The 17327-nt window shown below is 43.0% G+C and overlaps 1 protein-coding gene across 1 annotated transcript in view; it reads right to left on the reverse strand.

Moving 5' to 3' along the window:
- The window catches only part of ARFGEF2 (ADP ribosylation factor guanine nucleotide exchange factor 2), a 100366-nt gene that overhangs the window by 34911 nt on the left and 48128 nt on the right, over positions 1-17327 (reverse strand). The window contains exons 15-25 of the mRNA XM_032605372.1: positions 16312-16423; positions 15527-15732; positions 13064-13148; positions 12789-12960; positions 11665-11816; positions 10466-10594; positions 9275-9433; positions 5444-5591; positions 4206-4305; positions 2274-2314; positions 2002-2171 (exon numbers count right to left, since the gene is read on the reverse strand). Coding sequence (XP_032461263.1) covers positions 2002-2171; positions 2274-2314; positions 4206-4305; positions 5444-5591; positions 9275-9433; positions 10466-10594; positions 11665-11816; positions 12789-12960; positions 13064-13148; positions 15527-15732; positions 16312-16423 — 1474 coding nt within the window. The remainder of the gene's footprint in view (positions 1-2001; positions 2172-2273; positions 2315-4205; positions 4306-5443; positions 5592-9274; positions 9434-10465; positions 10595-11664; positions 11817-12788; positions 12961-13063; positions 13149-15526; positions 15733-16311; positions 16424-17327) is intronic.

Genomic DNA, 17327 nt, shown 5'->3' on the forward strand with positions numbered 1-17327 from the left:
GCCTGTATACTGAATGGATAAAAAATAACTAGCTTTGGGGAGGGTCTGGTTGAGGGGTGCTGATGGCCAAAGGTGTTTTTAGCTGTAATTTTTTTTAAGTGTTCGTGTAATGTTGATGTAATTAGAGACTAATAAGAACATTATTCCCTAGCTCAAAATCCCTGGCTGCTTCAGGAATACACACCACGCTTACTATGCAGCTTTGTACACCCCAGGACATATTCGTGCCCTAGTTTAGAAGAAGAGAAACAATGACTGTCCTAGAATCCTGAGAGCTCTACTCGGCCATTTACTTCTTCAAACCCACAGGATTTTCATGTGCTCTGGCTCCCAGGGGGAAGCAGAACATCCTCCTGATGTGGTGGAAAGAATGATGAGTCCCAGAGTGAGCAACTGAGTTTTCCACAACTTTGTGCTTAACAGCACTGATGAGATGGAGTGGACCTCATTTGTAATGAGGTTGACAACCACGACGTGTCTAATTACTACCCGCCAGCCTAGATCCGAAGCTTGTCATAGGCTTGGACAAGAACACAAGGTGCAGTCATGGTAATGGTTCACATTTTTTCTCTCAAACAAGTTCATATCAGTGATGTCCACTAAGAATCTATTTACCCACAATAGTGGGAAAGATGGTTGCTGAGCTGACTGCTTACTTTAGACGACAGTGTTACCACTCACTCAACAAACAGTTGCTCTGGGGCATCTGCAGGCTCTCATGGCCACCTCCTCACTGAGGGTTCAGAAAGGTCACCTCCGGAGAGGCCTGACACACTGCACTGCCTGACCCTTTACCATCAGTTATTTCATCATAAGATCCAAGTGAGCTCCAGGAGGGCAGGGACCTCATCTGTCTACTACCTGGTACAAGGCACTCGGACAGTTTGTTAAACAGATGGTGTGCTGAGAGGTACCTTACTTAGAGCTGATAAGAAAGCAAAGTAAACAAAAAACTCTGATTAGCTGATGGACCAAGTTAGAAGCAAGACTACATGTGACAATGCCTCATTTCAGTGGGGTTCCCCAGCTGCCCAGAAAAGCCAACACTACCCAACTCTTCCCAGTTCACATTTAGTGACATCACACTGCTAACCTTCCATCGATCATGGGGTGGTGCTCCCACCACAGAAATCAGCAGACGCTACAAATCATTTACCAGCACTCTACTGCTTGTTCTATATCCCAACGACAGATTACTTCTTCTTATGGTTTTCTCCTATTCAATGTAGAGAGGGCAATTCTCTTTTGGAGAAACTGTCTTTTATTAACACTATTTTTAAGCATCTCTATTACAACTCTTTATCTCCAGGCCTGAGAAAATTTTTTTGAAATCATGAAATGTGTTTTGGTGTGAAACAGTGTTGTTAAGCTGTTAGTTTTCCCCTAAAAAGCAAATGACATTACAGATACAGACATTCATATACATAAAATATATTCTGATTTCATTTGTTCAATTTACATGTGCATGTGCCTATGTGTATATAACGAAACCTCGAGTGGAGAAAAATCTGGTTTTCTCGCCATAGTTTTCAGTTTTAGAACACAGAAGTCTCTGGCTTGTTTCTGATTTAAATAAATGTTAGTTTCCTCAACAAAGGTTTTAGAAGAGTGGTGGCAAAGGAAGCCAGAATACAAGAAGTAGTGACATTTAGAGTGAAACTATTGATATAAAGAACATAACTTAATCTTTGGTCATTCAGAAGGTGCTTCAGGATTTCACAATGCTTTCAAACACCAATGTCTGTCCAGTGACTATAATGATTTTTGTGGTGTGAACCTACCTCCTAAATATGGGATATTAAAGTATTTTAGATACGAATGGATTTTTAATTCATTCTCCATGAGCTCTATCAATATGTAGGTATGCTACGAGCCGTTCTCCACTCCACAGGGAATGCGAATTATACGCACCTACACACTCAATCATTTCTGTTTTGAAGTTAGTTGCCTGCCTTTTATTTGGACATTGATGGAGTGGGGTTTTTGAATTTGAAGAGTTACCTTATTGAAGTGATCTCCAATCACATGCCATATTCGGGACCACTGTAGTCGGATCCGATTCATGTTGTAGTAAGATATCTCCACAATCTTCTGCAAGCTGAACATGCGGGGGTGATGGGGGGAAGCCAGCTCATCCATGGACACGGCACACAGCCAGCGGACAAAGTCAACTACAGGCCAGACCCAACAACACACACGAGGCATCGTTAGTAATGGCCAGACAGTTATGATAGGAGGCTTCTGTAGTTGTCACAGGTGAGTCAAATACATACCTATTGCATTTCCATCCAGTCTGGTAGAGCCAGTAAAAATTCTAGGAAGAGAATTCCAGACATAATAAAATAAAAATTAGACTTGGAAGCTGCAGCTTCAATTTCAAACACTCAGGAAAGACAGAAAGGAAACATTTCAGGTGTGGCACTTCCACTAACATAAACAATGAGGCATCAGAGGAACAGAACTGGTCAGTGAGCTGAGCTGAGAGCTGAAATGCTTATACTGATAGGAAGAGAAGGTGACACAACAAAAGGATGGGGGAGAGTCAAGATAAGATAGCATGGAATGTCACGACAGTGGGAATGGCAGACTGAGGACCTTTAAAAAGCTGCTCCTCCATAAGAGCAACCAAAAAAACTGGCAAAAATTTAACAAAATCAACTTTTTCAGACCTGAACTCTGGAAACTACCAAAGGCTTGTAAAAATGTTCCTTCAAGAAAAATGGCTGAATCTTTAGACAGCATAGAATTGGATCATGTTTGTTTTAATTCATCCTGCCAATCTCACTTTAGAGTCAAAGACACAAATAGGTTGAAAGTAAAAGTATGAAAGAAGACACAGCATGCAAACAATAACCAAAAGAGAACAAGAGTAGCTGCACTGATATCAGACGATGTAGACTTAAGACTAAAATCAGTAGTAAAGACAAAGAACATTTTATAATGATAAAAAGTTTAATCTGTCAAGAAAACCTAACTATTATAAACATATATGCATCTAACAACAGAGCCCCAAAATCATGAGGCAAAAACACAGAATTAAACAGGAGAAATAGACAATTCAACAATGTCCAGAATCGGCAAACCTACACAAGCAGAAAGTATATCAAGTATATCAGTGGTTACAGGAACGGCGGGAGAGGAAATGGGGAGCGACTGTGATAAATGCAGGGCTTCGTTATGGGGGTGATGAAAATGCTCTGAAATTAGGTAGTGGTAATGGTTGCACAACTCTGAATATACTAAAAACCACTGAATTGTACATTTTAAAAAGAGTAAATCTTACGGTGTACGAATTATATCTCAACTTAAAACAATTTAACAGCACACAAAAAGATGCTGGGCAAGTTACTATTTGCACTATCTGGCTAAGGCAGAAAAACAGGAAAGAAATGTGCGGTTAATGGCACAACAAACATTTTGTTGTATTAGCCTAAACCTAAGGGGAAAAGTAGGGAAAACTCATCAAAAGTACATTACAGACAATATCCCTGTTGGAGAGAAGCAGAAAAGCAACAAGAGCAAGGTGATCAAAATATGCTGATGAAGAGTTTAAAATACTAGGAAAACTGTTCTGAGAGCAATATAAATTATGTCATAAATTCTATACTGCTATCATTTCAGAATTATCTATATTTAATGTACATGATTAAACAATGGTAATTTTCAGAGGTTTGTTGATTTTAAGAAAATTCCTATTTTAAGCCCTCATATAGAATGAATATCTTCAAATGGGAATACCTGTATTTCTCCTGGATGTTTAGGTCAAGTTTTAAGTGAACAGAAATAGTGGGAAGGTTTTGAGGAAAAAGAAATGGAAATGTCAACTTGGCCAACTCTCACTCATGGGTAGGCTTTAAATCCGAAACTCTTCTTGAAATTTTTTAAAAAGTAATTTCTACACTAAGGAAACAAGGTGATTTAAAACACTAGCACAAGGAAAAACTCTTGTTTTTGACATAATTTGGTCACAGTTATAATTTTAAAAAAGGTTATGATACAACTCAAGATCAAAATCCAAACGAATGTGAAGGTAATCAGTAGTTGTGGATCATGTGTGCCACTTTTAATCTCTCCTAGTTTGAGTAATCTAGAACTGACAATACTTACAACAGTCAAACAAATTAGTGGTCATTCATACCCAGTAAATATACAGAAGATGCCAAGCCACTGGGTAGTCCAGCTTCACTGGAGAAGAAAATCATTACCTGTCTACAGCTACGACCACACTCTGTGAGCTGGTCTCACCGACCGATTCCTGGAAGCTGGCCATCTGTCTTTTGTCCACTCCACCACTCACCAAATTACCTGAAACACAATGCACAAAATCAACGGTGTTTCCAAAACAGTGAAGTATTTAGAACAAAGAATCCTGTGATATCCAATATGCACAGACAAGGAACATAAGTGAGAATGGTTTGCAGGCAAAACAAACAAACAACCCCCCAATGATGACAGAATAAAATTAAACTCAGGTTATGGCATCTGGCATTCAGAATACATTCTTATTAGAGGCTCCCTGGCTTGTACCATTCATCTCCCTTTCTTAAGCGTCTTTTACATTTTTATAATATTAAATGTCTCTTTTTATGAAAACAAATTCAAATTGATCAGTACTAACTCAGAGCTCCTAGAACATGTAATGGTTTCCACATGCAGAAGGTCTGGAGAGCTCTCTAGGATTTCACTCCAGTCACCCTCATATACACCCCAAGGAGTAGGTGCTATTACCCCTCCCCCATTTTCAGAGTCTGTGCTTTTATACTGTACTACTGTATGTGGGACCTAGGAAGCTTGCTCTCCGCATCAAATGGCCTGGGTTTGAAACCTACCTCTGCCACTTCCTCATAATGTCACCTTGTTCAAGTCACTTCACCCTTTGTACCTCACTTGCCTCATTTACAAAATGGGGATGATAACAGCCCCAATTTCACTGAGTTGTTACAAGGTTTAAATGAATTAAAATATATAAACTGAGTGCTTAGAATGTGGCCTGGCACGTTTGTTTACCCTTTTTACTATTAGTATTGTTATATCACGGACAAGAGAGTCTCTCAGTTCAATGTATCGCCAGAAATAATTCTACTTTGATAAGAACATCAGTTAACAAAAGATGAACATGGAAGAGAGGTTGAATCTACCTTTGAAAATCTAGAGATACACACACCCACTCCTCGAATACCAGATGGCTTTCCCTCCAACATACTTATATGTATAGAAAGAAACGTAATGCACCCTGCTGATGCTGATAAAATAGGCATTTACTCGACAGTTTAATCACAATTTAGAGAGCTGAGGCAGCACTTCCGCTTCCATCAACAAACATACTGTCAGCTGGCACGTAAGGAAGAGACGATCTACGGGACAGTCCTGATGAGACAAGAAGGGTTTCGTGCCGGTTAACTGGTGAGTCCGTGACGGCTGGCCGGGGGGCCTGGTATCTTACCGAGGCCAAGGCCCATGAACTCTTCTCCCGACAACGTGTGGCCCTTCAGGCTCCCTTCTCTTTCACGCCCGGACCCAGACAGGTAGCGTGTCTTGACACCGGTTCCTATCAGCTGAGCGAGCTCCAGCTGGCTGATGCATTTCAAGATCTGATGAAAAGAAGGTGTGAAAAGATGAGTTCCCATTTCATTGGCTGTAAAGGGCACTATCATCTTAAATTAGCCATTAGAGAGTTCTCTGAAACAAGCAGCTTTTCAGGTGAGAATAAAATCTGAGGGTCTCAGACTGGCTTCCCTAGTTCCAGCTAGGCAACCCTCTGAGTGTGGGTCTGGAAGACAGACTTCACTATTTTTTTTCTTATCTTTTTTTTTTTTTTTTTTGCAGTATGTGGGCCTCTCACTGATGTGGCCTCTCCCGTTGCGGAGCACAGGCTCCAGACACGCAGGCCTAGCGGCCATGGCTCACAGGCCCAGCCGCTCCGCGGCATGTGGGATCTTCCCGGACCGGGGCACGAACTCGTGTCCCCTGCATCGGCAGGCGGACTCTCAGCTACTGTGCCACCAGGGAAGCCCTTTTTTTCTTTTTTTAACTATTAAAAAGGGAAAGAGAAAAAAAAAAAAGGAAAGAGAAAACGAGTAAAAGAAAAACTGGTACAGTAGAGTTATGCTACACAGATGTTTAGTTATGCAAATTTAATAAATGCTCAATAAAGAAAGAAAAAGCATTTGACTGGAGCAGGGGATTTCATCCACCATGCCACTCAGTAAGTGCACCATCTAGTCTGACTCAGCCACCCCCCATCTCCCTTCCACTCGACCCCTCAGATACACAACACACCAGCCTCCCCAGCCTCCCTGCTGCTCCTTTACCTCGACACGTCTGGCCCTACCCCAAAGCCTTTGCACTCTCTGTTCCTTATGCTTGAACGTGTTCCTTACACTCCTCCCCATGGCTCACCCTTTAGATTCCCAGCTCGGACATGTGTTCCTCAGACAGACCTCCCTCGACCGCCATGAGATCACACACCCTCCCCTGGCCACGCATATTTTTTTTCCTTAGCACTTACTACTTTTTGGCATTATGCCAGATATTTGTTTGTTCTCTGTCTTAAGAGCCAACAGGGCATTAACTCTGTCTTGTTCATTGCTGAATCCCCAGCACTTAAAATAGTTGGTGATTATTATTTGGTTTATCAAATAGATGAGAATGTGCCCTGGAATGGTCTCCCAGCCCTAAGGGGTGGTGCAGGTGCTTGACAACGCGTCCCTGCGCACGGGCCGTCTCTCACCTGGAGCTTACCCGAAGAAACAGAGATTTGTTTCAACTTCTACTGGAGCAAAAACCAGCTACTTAAAACTTACTGAGGGACGACGGCACGTAGACCTCTAGGTAAACCCTTCCTAAGGAATTTCCATGGGGACTTCTGACTAAAGCTGAGTTTTGCTTTTCATGGTAACCTTACAATCCAATCCCAGAGTATGGGACTCCATTATACCACTGAGCACTGCTGAGTATTTTCACTTATAAACGGCCTTCCCCTTGACTGAGAAAGGTACTTAATTTGGCCAGAGAACGCCAAGCCCTGACTGTTCCACATGGCATAATACTGTTAAATTTTTACTAGTAAACTGCTAGTGTCCTCCCTTTTCCAGAAGCTGGAATCTCAAGTATGTCAATAACACTTGTGGCCGAGGACTTACTGATTCCAACCTGATTTCTCAAGGTTTCTGCATATCGAGTAGGTGGCTGATTCATTTTTAACATTTCCAGATGCTGCTATATACTTGGCAACTGGCAGGAACCCCACCTTCATCATATCTCTCAGGTTAAAGAAAAAAGAAAGTTCTAGGAGAGAAAGCAGCTATTTATTGATTCACTAGGTATCATGACTCCTCAGAAAACAGGAAGTTATTTCTTAAAAAAGCACACAACTCAAAACAACACCACTGCCCCCCCCCCCCCATCTTTTCTCATATGGAATGCTCCAGAGTGGTGACCGAGAAAGCAAACATTCGGTGAAAAGGGACTGAGGTATGTGCCATGATGATGATGACCATGACAGCTAATATCTACTGAGTTCTTACTACTTGCCAAATGCAGTTGTAAGCCCTTTTCCACGTTAACCCCTTTTTTTTCTCAGAACAACCCTATGAAGGTTGTAGAGAGGAGGAAGATGAGGCTCAAAGACTAAGCAACTTGCCATGTCATACAGGCAGGAAAAGGATGATACCCAGACTGGATGCCAGCGTCTGGCTCTAGGCCTTCCCCCTGAACCGCATGATCCCCATGGCAGGAGGAGGCTGACAGCAATTTTCTTTCTAGGTCATCGCAGTCCCCACCACTCTCCATGCCCTCACCTCTACTCTTTCACAGTTTTCTCTCTAAAACAAAAAGTAATACGTACAGCCAGTAGAGAAATTAGAAAACTTGAGGAAAATAAATCGCCTGTATAATGCTATCACACAGATAGGATGTTAACATTCCTGTTTATCTTTTCAAATCCATTTTCTGTGTACGTCTGGCATGAAGGACGAAGCCTCACAAAGTTTATAATGATTTCTCAATTTAATATACTGTGATCACCTTCCCACAGTATTAGACAGTGTTTAATAACATCTTTACCTTTTTCTCTGAAGTCTCTTTCAATCCACAGGCCTGCCCCCGCCTCACCCCCCAACCATCTACTATTTTCCATGCAATGTATTTGTTGAAGAACGTGGTCACTGGCTCTGAGGCTCTGTCATATCCTAGAGTTTGCATGCTGCATTCTCATGATACCATTTATTGTGTTCCTCTGTCCCCTACATTTCCTTTAAACTGACAGTGGAGGCTTGAATTGACTCAGGTTGACGTTTTGGGCAGAAACATTTCTTAGGAGGTATTGTGTGCTTCCATCAGGGAGCATGTCATGTCCGGCTGTCTCTCCCTTCAGCAACGTTATTTTATTTTGTTTCGTTTGGTTTTATTTTTTTTTTAAGATGTTTTTGATGTGGACCATTTTTAAAGTCTTTATTGAATTTGTTACAATATTACTTCTGTTTTATGTTCTGGATTTTTGGCCACAAGGCACGTGGGATCTTAGCTCCCTGACCAGGGATCGAACCTTCACCCCCTGCATTGGAAGGCGCAGTCTTAACCACTGGGCCGCCATGGAAGTCCCTCAGCAACATTATTTTAAATGGCCACACAGCATTCTAAGGAGTGGTGCAGTACACTTTTTTAAAAAAAGAGCAATCTCTCATTGTTGGGACACCTAGGCTGTTTCTAACTTAATTTTTCCCTTGAATGACTAAAATTTCGATGAACAACCTTTCAAACACCTGTTTGTGCACATGGATAATTATATCCTTACGTGAAACTCTTAGAATATGGTTTAGTTAAACAAAAACGTGAAACCACTGGCAATTTCCCTAATGGCTCACTGTAGATGCTGACCATCTCTTTTCTCATACACTTAAGAGAAATCGGGCTCCTTGGCTTTGCCTTAAATCTACTCCCTGGTGGTAAGAGCTCTCAGGAGGTACCTAAGGACTTGGGAAAAGTGGGAAGGAAGCTGCCACACCAGAGGTGCTCTCCGCGTGGACACCGGCCACCGGGGACAGGAGCACCTTGTGAGGTGGCGCATCTGAGGCATCTCACCCACCACGCCCCAGGGAGTCTGACTTTTCTGATACATGATGTATTTGAGGAATGAGACCAAACCCAGTTAAAGTTAGGCTTGACTTCAAGAAAAATGGAATCGACCAAAGAGAGACTGGCTCTGAATCAAAGGACAGCTGGGATTCATCCTCACTAAGAAAAGGCAACCCCAGCCTTTCAAAGAAACACACACCTCGTGCCAGGAATTCCCGAGGTAGTTGCCGTCCGTGTGAGCCACCGTGATGAGCGTCTTTATGGTGTCGATGTTCTTCTGCTTCATCTCTGTGATGCTGGAGCTGGCCGTCAGCAGGGAGAAGCGCGCAAGAGCCTGAACGTAGGCATCTCGTTCCAGCTGTAAGGGAAGCCGAGAGGGAACGCTGAGATCCCGCCCTGAGCAACACCGTTTTCACACTGAGGGGACTGAGCACTGGATCCTCTGCCCCTTCCGTACACACGTCGACAGGCTTTACATACATTAACACACCACTTACTCCACACTGCTATCCTCCCGCTACCTGAACAGCCCATCTCATGTTTGAGAACTAGTCTCTCCTTTGCAGCCAACCTCAAACTGATGTTCACGTTCCATTCCCTTCGGAGGGAGTAGGGGAGGAATCTGCTGAATGCTAAGATTGTTACATAAATTCTAATTTCTACAACAATCCTGCAAGGTAGGTCTATTTTCTCAAGTTTACAAATGAGGAAATAAAGGGTGTCTTAGGGAGAAGTTAGCTAGACCAATGCTAGAGAAGCAGCAGAGCTGAGGTTTGAAACCCAGATTGTCTGGTGTCAAAGCCCGGGGTCTTGGTACAAAAGAAAATGTCTAACTGTAAGATAAATGGGAACAGACGACTGAGTTTTTCAACATAAATGGGTGCCAATTCTTAGTGATTTAGCAAATGATACATGGGACTGACAACTTCCTGGTTTCCTAACATTCTGAGAACTGTATTTTGCTTATTTGAGTTTTTCAAGATTCAAAAGATTTACAGACATATTCATTGTGCTTTGAACTATTTATTTCCCTCAGAGAAGACCTGGAAATAAGGGAAATTAAAATAATAAGCTGATTTTAAAAGGAAAAACAATATTTTAAGCACCAGGGCAGGCAGTTAGCCAGATGGATAGAAAGGCTGTTTTGTCAAATCCAATTAAGTAGCTTGGACCCCACCTATCTTCAAAGAAGGTTTTAGTCCAAATCTCCAATTTTTTCCCCTAATGAGGCTGTTGCCAGCACAAATCTGTGGGCTTCCTCTTGGTGGGCATGAGTACGGAGTTTGTTGAGATGTTTTTGGCTAATTGGAAATGTCTGATAGTTTCTAAATTTTTCCAAATCTGAAAGAAAATGGCCCACCAGTATCTCTGGAGCTGTGTTTATACCCACCTGCATTCCAAAGATGCAGGCAATCCGGATCGCACATCGGATGCCTTCCAAACACAGAGAGGCCACTTCAGTGTCGTCACAGTTCTGCAGTCCGATGCTGTAGGCTGCCAACAGTGGCGTCCACACCAGCTACCAAGGAAGGAAGTTTTCAATAACGTCTAGAATCTCAGTGTGGAAGAGCACTTAGAGGCCACACTGTTAGTTATGAGCACAGCCAGGATGCCAAGTTCACTGCTACTTTGATTCATTCACAAAATAAAATAATTCTTCCTAAACTGTGGTCAAAGCTGTCACTACAGATATGCCATTTACTAAACGTACAGTTCTAAAGGAAGGATGGCAAACATGCGGCTAGTGTGCCACCACCATATCTATCTGTGCTCATGACAGACATCACTGATCAATCAGAGATCCCACTCCCTGCTGAGTCTAATCAGGGCTCGAGAATCCTTTACACAGTGCAGCAGGCATCCATCACTAATCAGAGGCCAGCATGCAAGGTGAAATCTATAAGCAACTTGTGTTCTATAAACTTTGTTTATTGAAAGCTTCCTAATTCAAATTATTTAGACCTTACTTTTCCTCCAAGTTTCTTGTGAATTCCCTGAAAATAAAAGCTCACAAAAATCTAGAACTGATCAACTAACAAGATATTAACAGTTACTATAAAAACGTCTTAGAGAAAAACATGAGTGCTATGTATTTAGAAAGTGTACCTTTTCTAGACATTTAAAAAAGAGACCTTAGAATATTGTCGTTTACTTCTACATAATTTCATCTGATAAACTAACCCTGAGGCCACTGAGATGAGATGTCACAATAAAACTGTCTCTTATGCCTGAATAATTATTAATTCATTCAATCCCCCTGGCAGCCCTGTAGCACTCTGCATTTGTCTCCATTTCACAGACGATCAACAGACAGAGGCTGAATAACCTCACCATGGTCACAGAGCGACGAAGTGGCAAAAGCAGGGTTTAAACCACACGTTCTGATGGCAGAGCCCATGCTGACGTAACCCTAGCATCATCACAGGGCTTCTAGGAAGGACTTGCTTTAGTTGCTGTCCAGAAAGACACACCCAGGCTTGGCCTTTTCCTCTCCCCAATCTCTCCACCATCATAAACTCGCTGGTGAGCTTCTGGCTGGTCAGCTCTAGAATCAGGCTTAGCTGTGTCCTAACTTCTCAGGCTACTCACTTTGAACATTGGCCGGACGTGGTCCAGGTGAGTGGCACTCGTAAATGGGGCTTTGGCGTGGCTCACAGCCTCCATCAGGGCTTTGGCTGTTTTAGCCATTTGCTCCATCTCCAAATTGTATAGTAGCCGTCGCTGCTTTTCACTAGCGACACCTACGAAGAAATAAGAGAATAATAGCAGCTAACATTCACTAAGCGCTTGCTATGCGCCAGGCTCTGTTTCAAAAGATTTACAACAATTAATTCACAAACACTCATGAGGACCACTACATGAGCCTGTTACAAGTATTATCGCCATTTTACTGATGGGAAATGAGGCACAAAGACATTAAGTGACTTGCCCAGGGTCACACAACTAATAAGCAGTAGAGCTGGGACTTGAATCCAGGCAGCATGGCTCTAGAGCCCGTGCTCTAAACCAGCGGTCCCCACCTTTTTGGCACCAGGGCGGGTTTCGTGGAAGACAATTTTTCTACGGACCTGGGGGGAGGGGATGATTTCGGGATGACTCAAGTGCATTACATTATTGTGCACTTTATTATTATTATATTGTAATATATAATGAAATAATTATACAACTCACCACAATGCTGACAGGAGGTGGAGCTCAGGCGGTAATGCGAGCGACGGGGAGCAGCTGTAAATGCAGATGGAGCTTCACTCGCTCGCCCGCCCTTCACCTCCTGCTGTGCGGCCTAGTTCCTACCAGGCTGCGGACTGCTACCAGTCTGTGGCCCGGGGGCTGGGGACCCCTGCTCTAAACCATACACACTGCTGCCTCTCAAATAAAGAAACTGGTAGCTTCACAGGGGTGTTAACTCAGAGAATTCTAATCAAGGTTGGCACAATCACCACTGGTATTACAGCAGAGTTTTAAGGAACATTTTGGGGGAATAATTTAGCTCTCAGATTATTTTAAATTCCCTCTTGTAACTAATTACAAATCTAGCAAGAAGATAAGTGATATTATGAAAGCGCCAACATAATCATAATAACTAATTTAATCATATTTCTTATTTAGATAGCTAGATATGCAAATTAAATCTATCACCAGGGAACTTAATCATGCATTCTGATACACTCGAAAATTGGAATTAATAGAAATAATTTGCCATTAGACCTTACTCTGCTTAGTAGATTTGGTTGCAATCGTGTGTTCTTTTGTTTCTTTCATTGCAATTTTCTTGCCTTCTATTTCTTCATAGATGCTTGAGAGATATTCTTCAGGCAGATCTTTACTATCATTGATACCCCGATTCATTTTAATATACTGCTCTTTTGTCATTTTATTTTTTACCTGAAATTTAAAAAAATTAAGAACCCATTTAGAAGACAGCCAATGGCCCAAATAAAGCTCCTTATTTAGCCACTATAGTATATGTATCATTAAAATATTTTACCTGAGGGCTGTGCAGGTCTGTAGTTAGCATAATAATTGAATATGCTAGGACATATGCAGTGTCAGCACTAGCAAATAGAGTCTGCCTGAAAAAAAAAAACGATTCCAGATGTGAGAACATACACAGAGACGACGCTGGAAGGGTACAGTGCTCAAGGAGATGTGCTTCTCTCAGAGCAGGCCAACTGCTCTTCAGGATGCTTTCATCATCACTGAATGATAACTAACGATCCAGAGTGTAGAAAAAGCTAGTTAAGAATACGTGTCAGATTTAGACTTCTTTGAATAGAGCAGTTTCAAGTCGATTTCTTAAAAAGATCCTTAAGGAGCCTCCAGGGCCAGGGACGAGGGTGAGGCAAGCGAGGCCCCCCCCTACTCCCAGGTGCCGACCCGACAGCACATGACTTTGAGCGAGGCCCTTTACAGTCTGCCCCTTTAGTGCTTCGCTTGCCTCACCTTGGTCCTGTTCCTGAGAATATCTACTGTGTGCTAGGCACTAGGTGGAAAGATAACTAAAACTCCTGTCCAGTTATTAGCCATTTAAAGTTTACATTATGCGGGCTTCCCTGGTGGCACAGTGGTTGAGAGTCCGCCTGCCGATGCAGGGGACACGGGTTCGTGCCCTGGTCCGGGAAGATCCCACATGCCGTGGAGCGGCTGGGCCCATGAGCCATGGCCGCTGAGCCTGCGCTCCGCAACAGGAGAGGCCACAACACTGAGAGGCCCACGTACCGCAAAAAAAAAAAAAAAAAAAAAAAAAAAAAAAAAAAAAGGTTTACATTATGCACTATAATATTTAACAGCAGAAATACGAAGAAAAATATTTGTTTCTTTAATAAACGATATGCTGGTGAAGTCTGACTTTTTTCGCCTTAGGCAAGAGAAGACAACTACTTGGGGATGTACAGCCTTGTAATATGTGAGGCTAAAGAAAAACTTGTCTATCCAAACTGCGCCCAACAGGAGAAGGAGAAGTTCTGAAGAACACAGTAAAAGGTCTACATTCTAACGTGACATTTAATTGGGTCACATATTTACCGACTAGGGGACAGAGACCAAGGTCTCTAGGTCCACGTAAGAGATATGTTTAAAGTAAATAACATCTAATTGTGTCTTCACAGAAAATTCTAATACCTATTTGGTTAAAACGACCAGAGGCTGCCTTTTCTGACCAGGTCATCTCATGGGGACAGCCTGGAGGATTGGGACCAATTAATATGAAAACCAAGCTGACTTAAGAGGCAAAACTGTTCTCAAAATGTTTCCACTGAAAATTTTCCACTTCATGTTCACAGTATATTCAGACATTCTTAACTTCATGTTCAGAGGAAAGAGCATGAGCTTTCTTGAGTCAGACAAATTCATATTCAATCTCTGCTACTTTCTAGCTGATTAATTTTTGGACAGGTTGCTATCTCAGAGCCTGTTTCCTCACTTATAAAACAGGGATACTACCTCCCAGGCTTACCGTTAATTAAGATGAAATGCATGTAAAACTCACGGCATGGCTGGCACACAGGAGGTGTTTAATAAAGGTTAGCTCTCCTTTCAATTTCCATTTCCTATGCAAAAATGAACTACCTAGCAAAAAAGGCCCCAAGGGACTTCCCTGGTGGTGCAGTGGTTAAGAATCCGCCTGCCAATGCAGGGGACACAGGTTCAAGCCCTGGTCTGGGAAAGATCCTACATGCCACGGAGCAAATAAGCCTGTGCACCACAACTACTGAGCCTGTGCTCTAGAGCCTGTGAGCCACAACTAGTGAGCCCACATGCCACAACTAATGAAGCCCACGTGCCTAGAGTCCGTGCTCCGCAACCAGAGAAGCCTCTGCAATGAGAAGCCCGCGCACCACAACAAATAGTAGCCCTCGCTCGCCGCAACTAGAGAAAGCCCGCGCGCAGCAACGAAGACCCAACACAGTCAAAAATAAATAAAATAATAATTTAAAAAATTGAACTGTAGGGAAAATAAACTCTTTTAAAAATAAAAGAATTTAAAAAATTTTTTTAAATTAAAAAAAAAATAGTTAAAAAAAAAAGGCCCCAAGATGAAATCATGTACTTAGGTGGGGTCTTAAGTTACGGAGCCATTTCAGTAACCTGCTCATCAGTATGTAATCAAAGAAAAACTAAAATTCTTCAGATTACCCCATATATTAAGTCAGGGAGCTGTTCCTGATTAGGAAAGAGATGCCTGAGTGCCTCTTCTCAACCCACAGAACTGCTCTTTTGTCATAATTAAGAGTGTGGGCTCTAGCTGTGTAGTCTTGGGCAAGTTACTTAGCCTCTCTGGTCCTCAACCTCCTGTAGAGGGGACATGAACAGTCGAGGTGAGGTCTTAACGTGAGACACAGTGAACAGAAACTTTAATAGCTTGGCGCAGATTAAACCCCAACCACGCTAAGACTGGTGCTCTGAGGAAGGCAAAAAGAGGGCGCAGAAGGGACTTAAACATGGTGCTCACCCCTGGTTGCACTCTATGTATCTTGCAGCAAACTTCTCCATTAACCGATCAATCTTCTGAGCTTCCCCAGGTAGGCGGAAACCTTCTAGAAACGTCCGCAGGGCTGAGACAAACTCCTTTTCACAGAAGTCAAGTTGGTCCACATAGGCATACATCACCTCCTTGTTGAACTTCATGCTTTCTCCCAGAAAATCACCTACTTGGGTCTGAAACATACACACTCACTCATACCTACAAATTGTCAATTATGAACACCCAGTGAAAGACACTTCAGTCAAAGGCGGGGGTGGGGGTGGGGGTGGGGCCCGAATGCCCCAGCTCTGAACACCCAGAATGGGCTGAACTGCTAGAAAAGTTAGGCGACTCCCTGAGCCTGCCCACCCACCCAACCATTCCAGGTTCAGACTGTCCCGCCACGAAGGAAGAGGGGGAAGCACAGGAGACTGAAAAGTGGAGGAATGATGGAGCACACTCAGGAGGGAGGTGAGCTGCCAACGAGCACCCAGAACAATTTCTAGCAGCCAAGTGACACTTTTAGCTCTGACACTGTCCCACCAAATACACAACCACCTGTCAGGAGGCTGGTTTATTCCCTTTAAAGAACTTTTTGCAACACTGCCCAAAGGGATAAATAGAACTTTTTGCAACACTGGCCAACCCTGCTGTAAGCAGGGGCGTGGACAGTAGCACTGCACTCAGGGTCGGCCAGTCTCTAGGTTAAAGCCAGAAAGGTCTCAGAATCACCCGAAAGAACCCACATGCACGTACCCAGCCCCCAGTCTTACAGAATCGAGGCGCTCCTCCTGGTGCAGGAATTGGGCAATGTCTTCAACTGATGTTCCCAGCATGCCCTGCTCCTGGAGATACTGGATCCCTCTCTTGGGTTTCTTGTTGAACCTTTTTCAAGAGATGGGACACAGGCTGCTTATTTCAAACTCTGGAGGATAGAAAAAAGCTAGCATTTGAGGCAAATTACAGTAACACCACGAACTGTGTGTGTCCTGGTAGTTTTTCTCAATTCCACTTTTAATTTTTGACCAGGCTTTAACAGAATCTGCTGGTTGTCACCCAATATCCATTGTCCTCTTCTCCAACAATAATAAAACCTAGATGTTTAGCTGGGCACACAACTATCTGGGATAAGAACTACATTCCCCTGCCTCGCTTAGACAAAGTACGGCCATGTGATAAAGTTCTGGCCAGTGAGAGGGGAGCAGAAGTGGTGTGGATACTTCTAGGAAGGATCCTTAAACAAAGCTGACTTGGCAGGGAGGTGTACATTTTTTGCTCTTTCCCCTTCTTCCCCAGAATATATGAGTGATGACTGGAGCTCCAGCAGTCCTCTTAAACCACGAGGCAACACTGAAGATGAAAACTGTATTCAAGATGGTGAAGCAGAAAGATAAAAGGAGCCTGGGTCTCTGACGTCCATAAGAGCCACTGCAACTGTCCTAGCCTGTCCCCTTTGGGATTTTCTTTAATGGTGCTTAAGCACTGTTACTTCTGGATTTTCTGTTAAAGGCAGGTAAACTTAACTGATGTATAAATTCAACTTGTTATTTACCAGGCCATGCATTGGGGAATGATCTTCATGTATAAGCACAAACTGTGGCAAGGACTGTGAGGACAGGCTATGACTATGGCGCAGGGACAGAGACTACCTCCGGACTGTTCAGAGAGTGTGGCTACAGGGGGCCTCTTTCAGGAAGAGATGCTTTGCCAAGCCCGAAGAATGAAAAAGATCCAAGAATATTCTAAGCAGAAGGTGCAATAGTGCAAAAAGCTTGAGGTGTTCAAGGGA

The sequence above is a fragment of the Phocoena sinus genome, chromosome 15 (genome assembly GCF_008692025.1).
Source record: "Phocoena sinus isolate mPhoSin1 chromosome 15, mPhoSin1.pri, whole genome shotgun sequence".
Taxonomy (NCBI): domain Eukaryota; kingdom Metazoa; phylum Chordata; class Mammalia; order Artiodactyla; family Phocoenidae; genus Phocoena; species Phocoena sinus.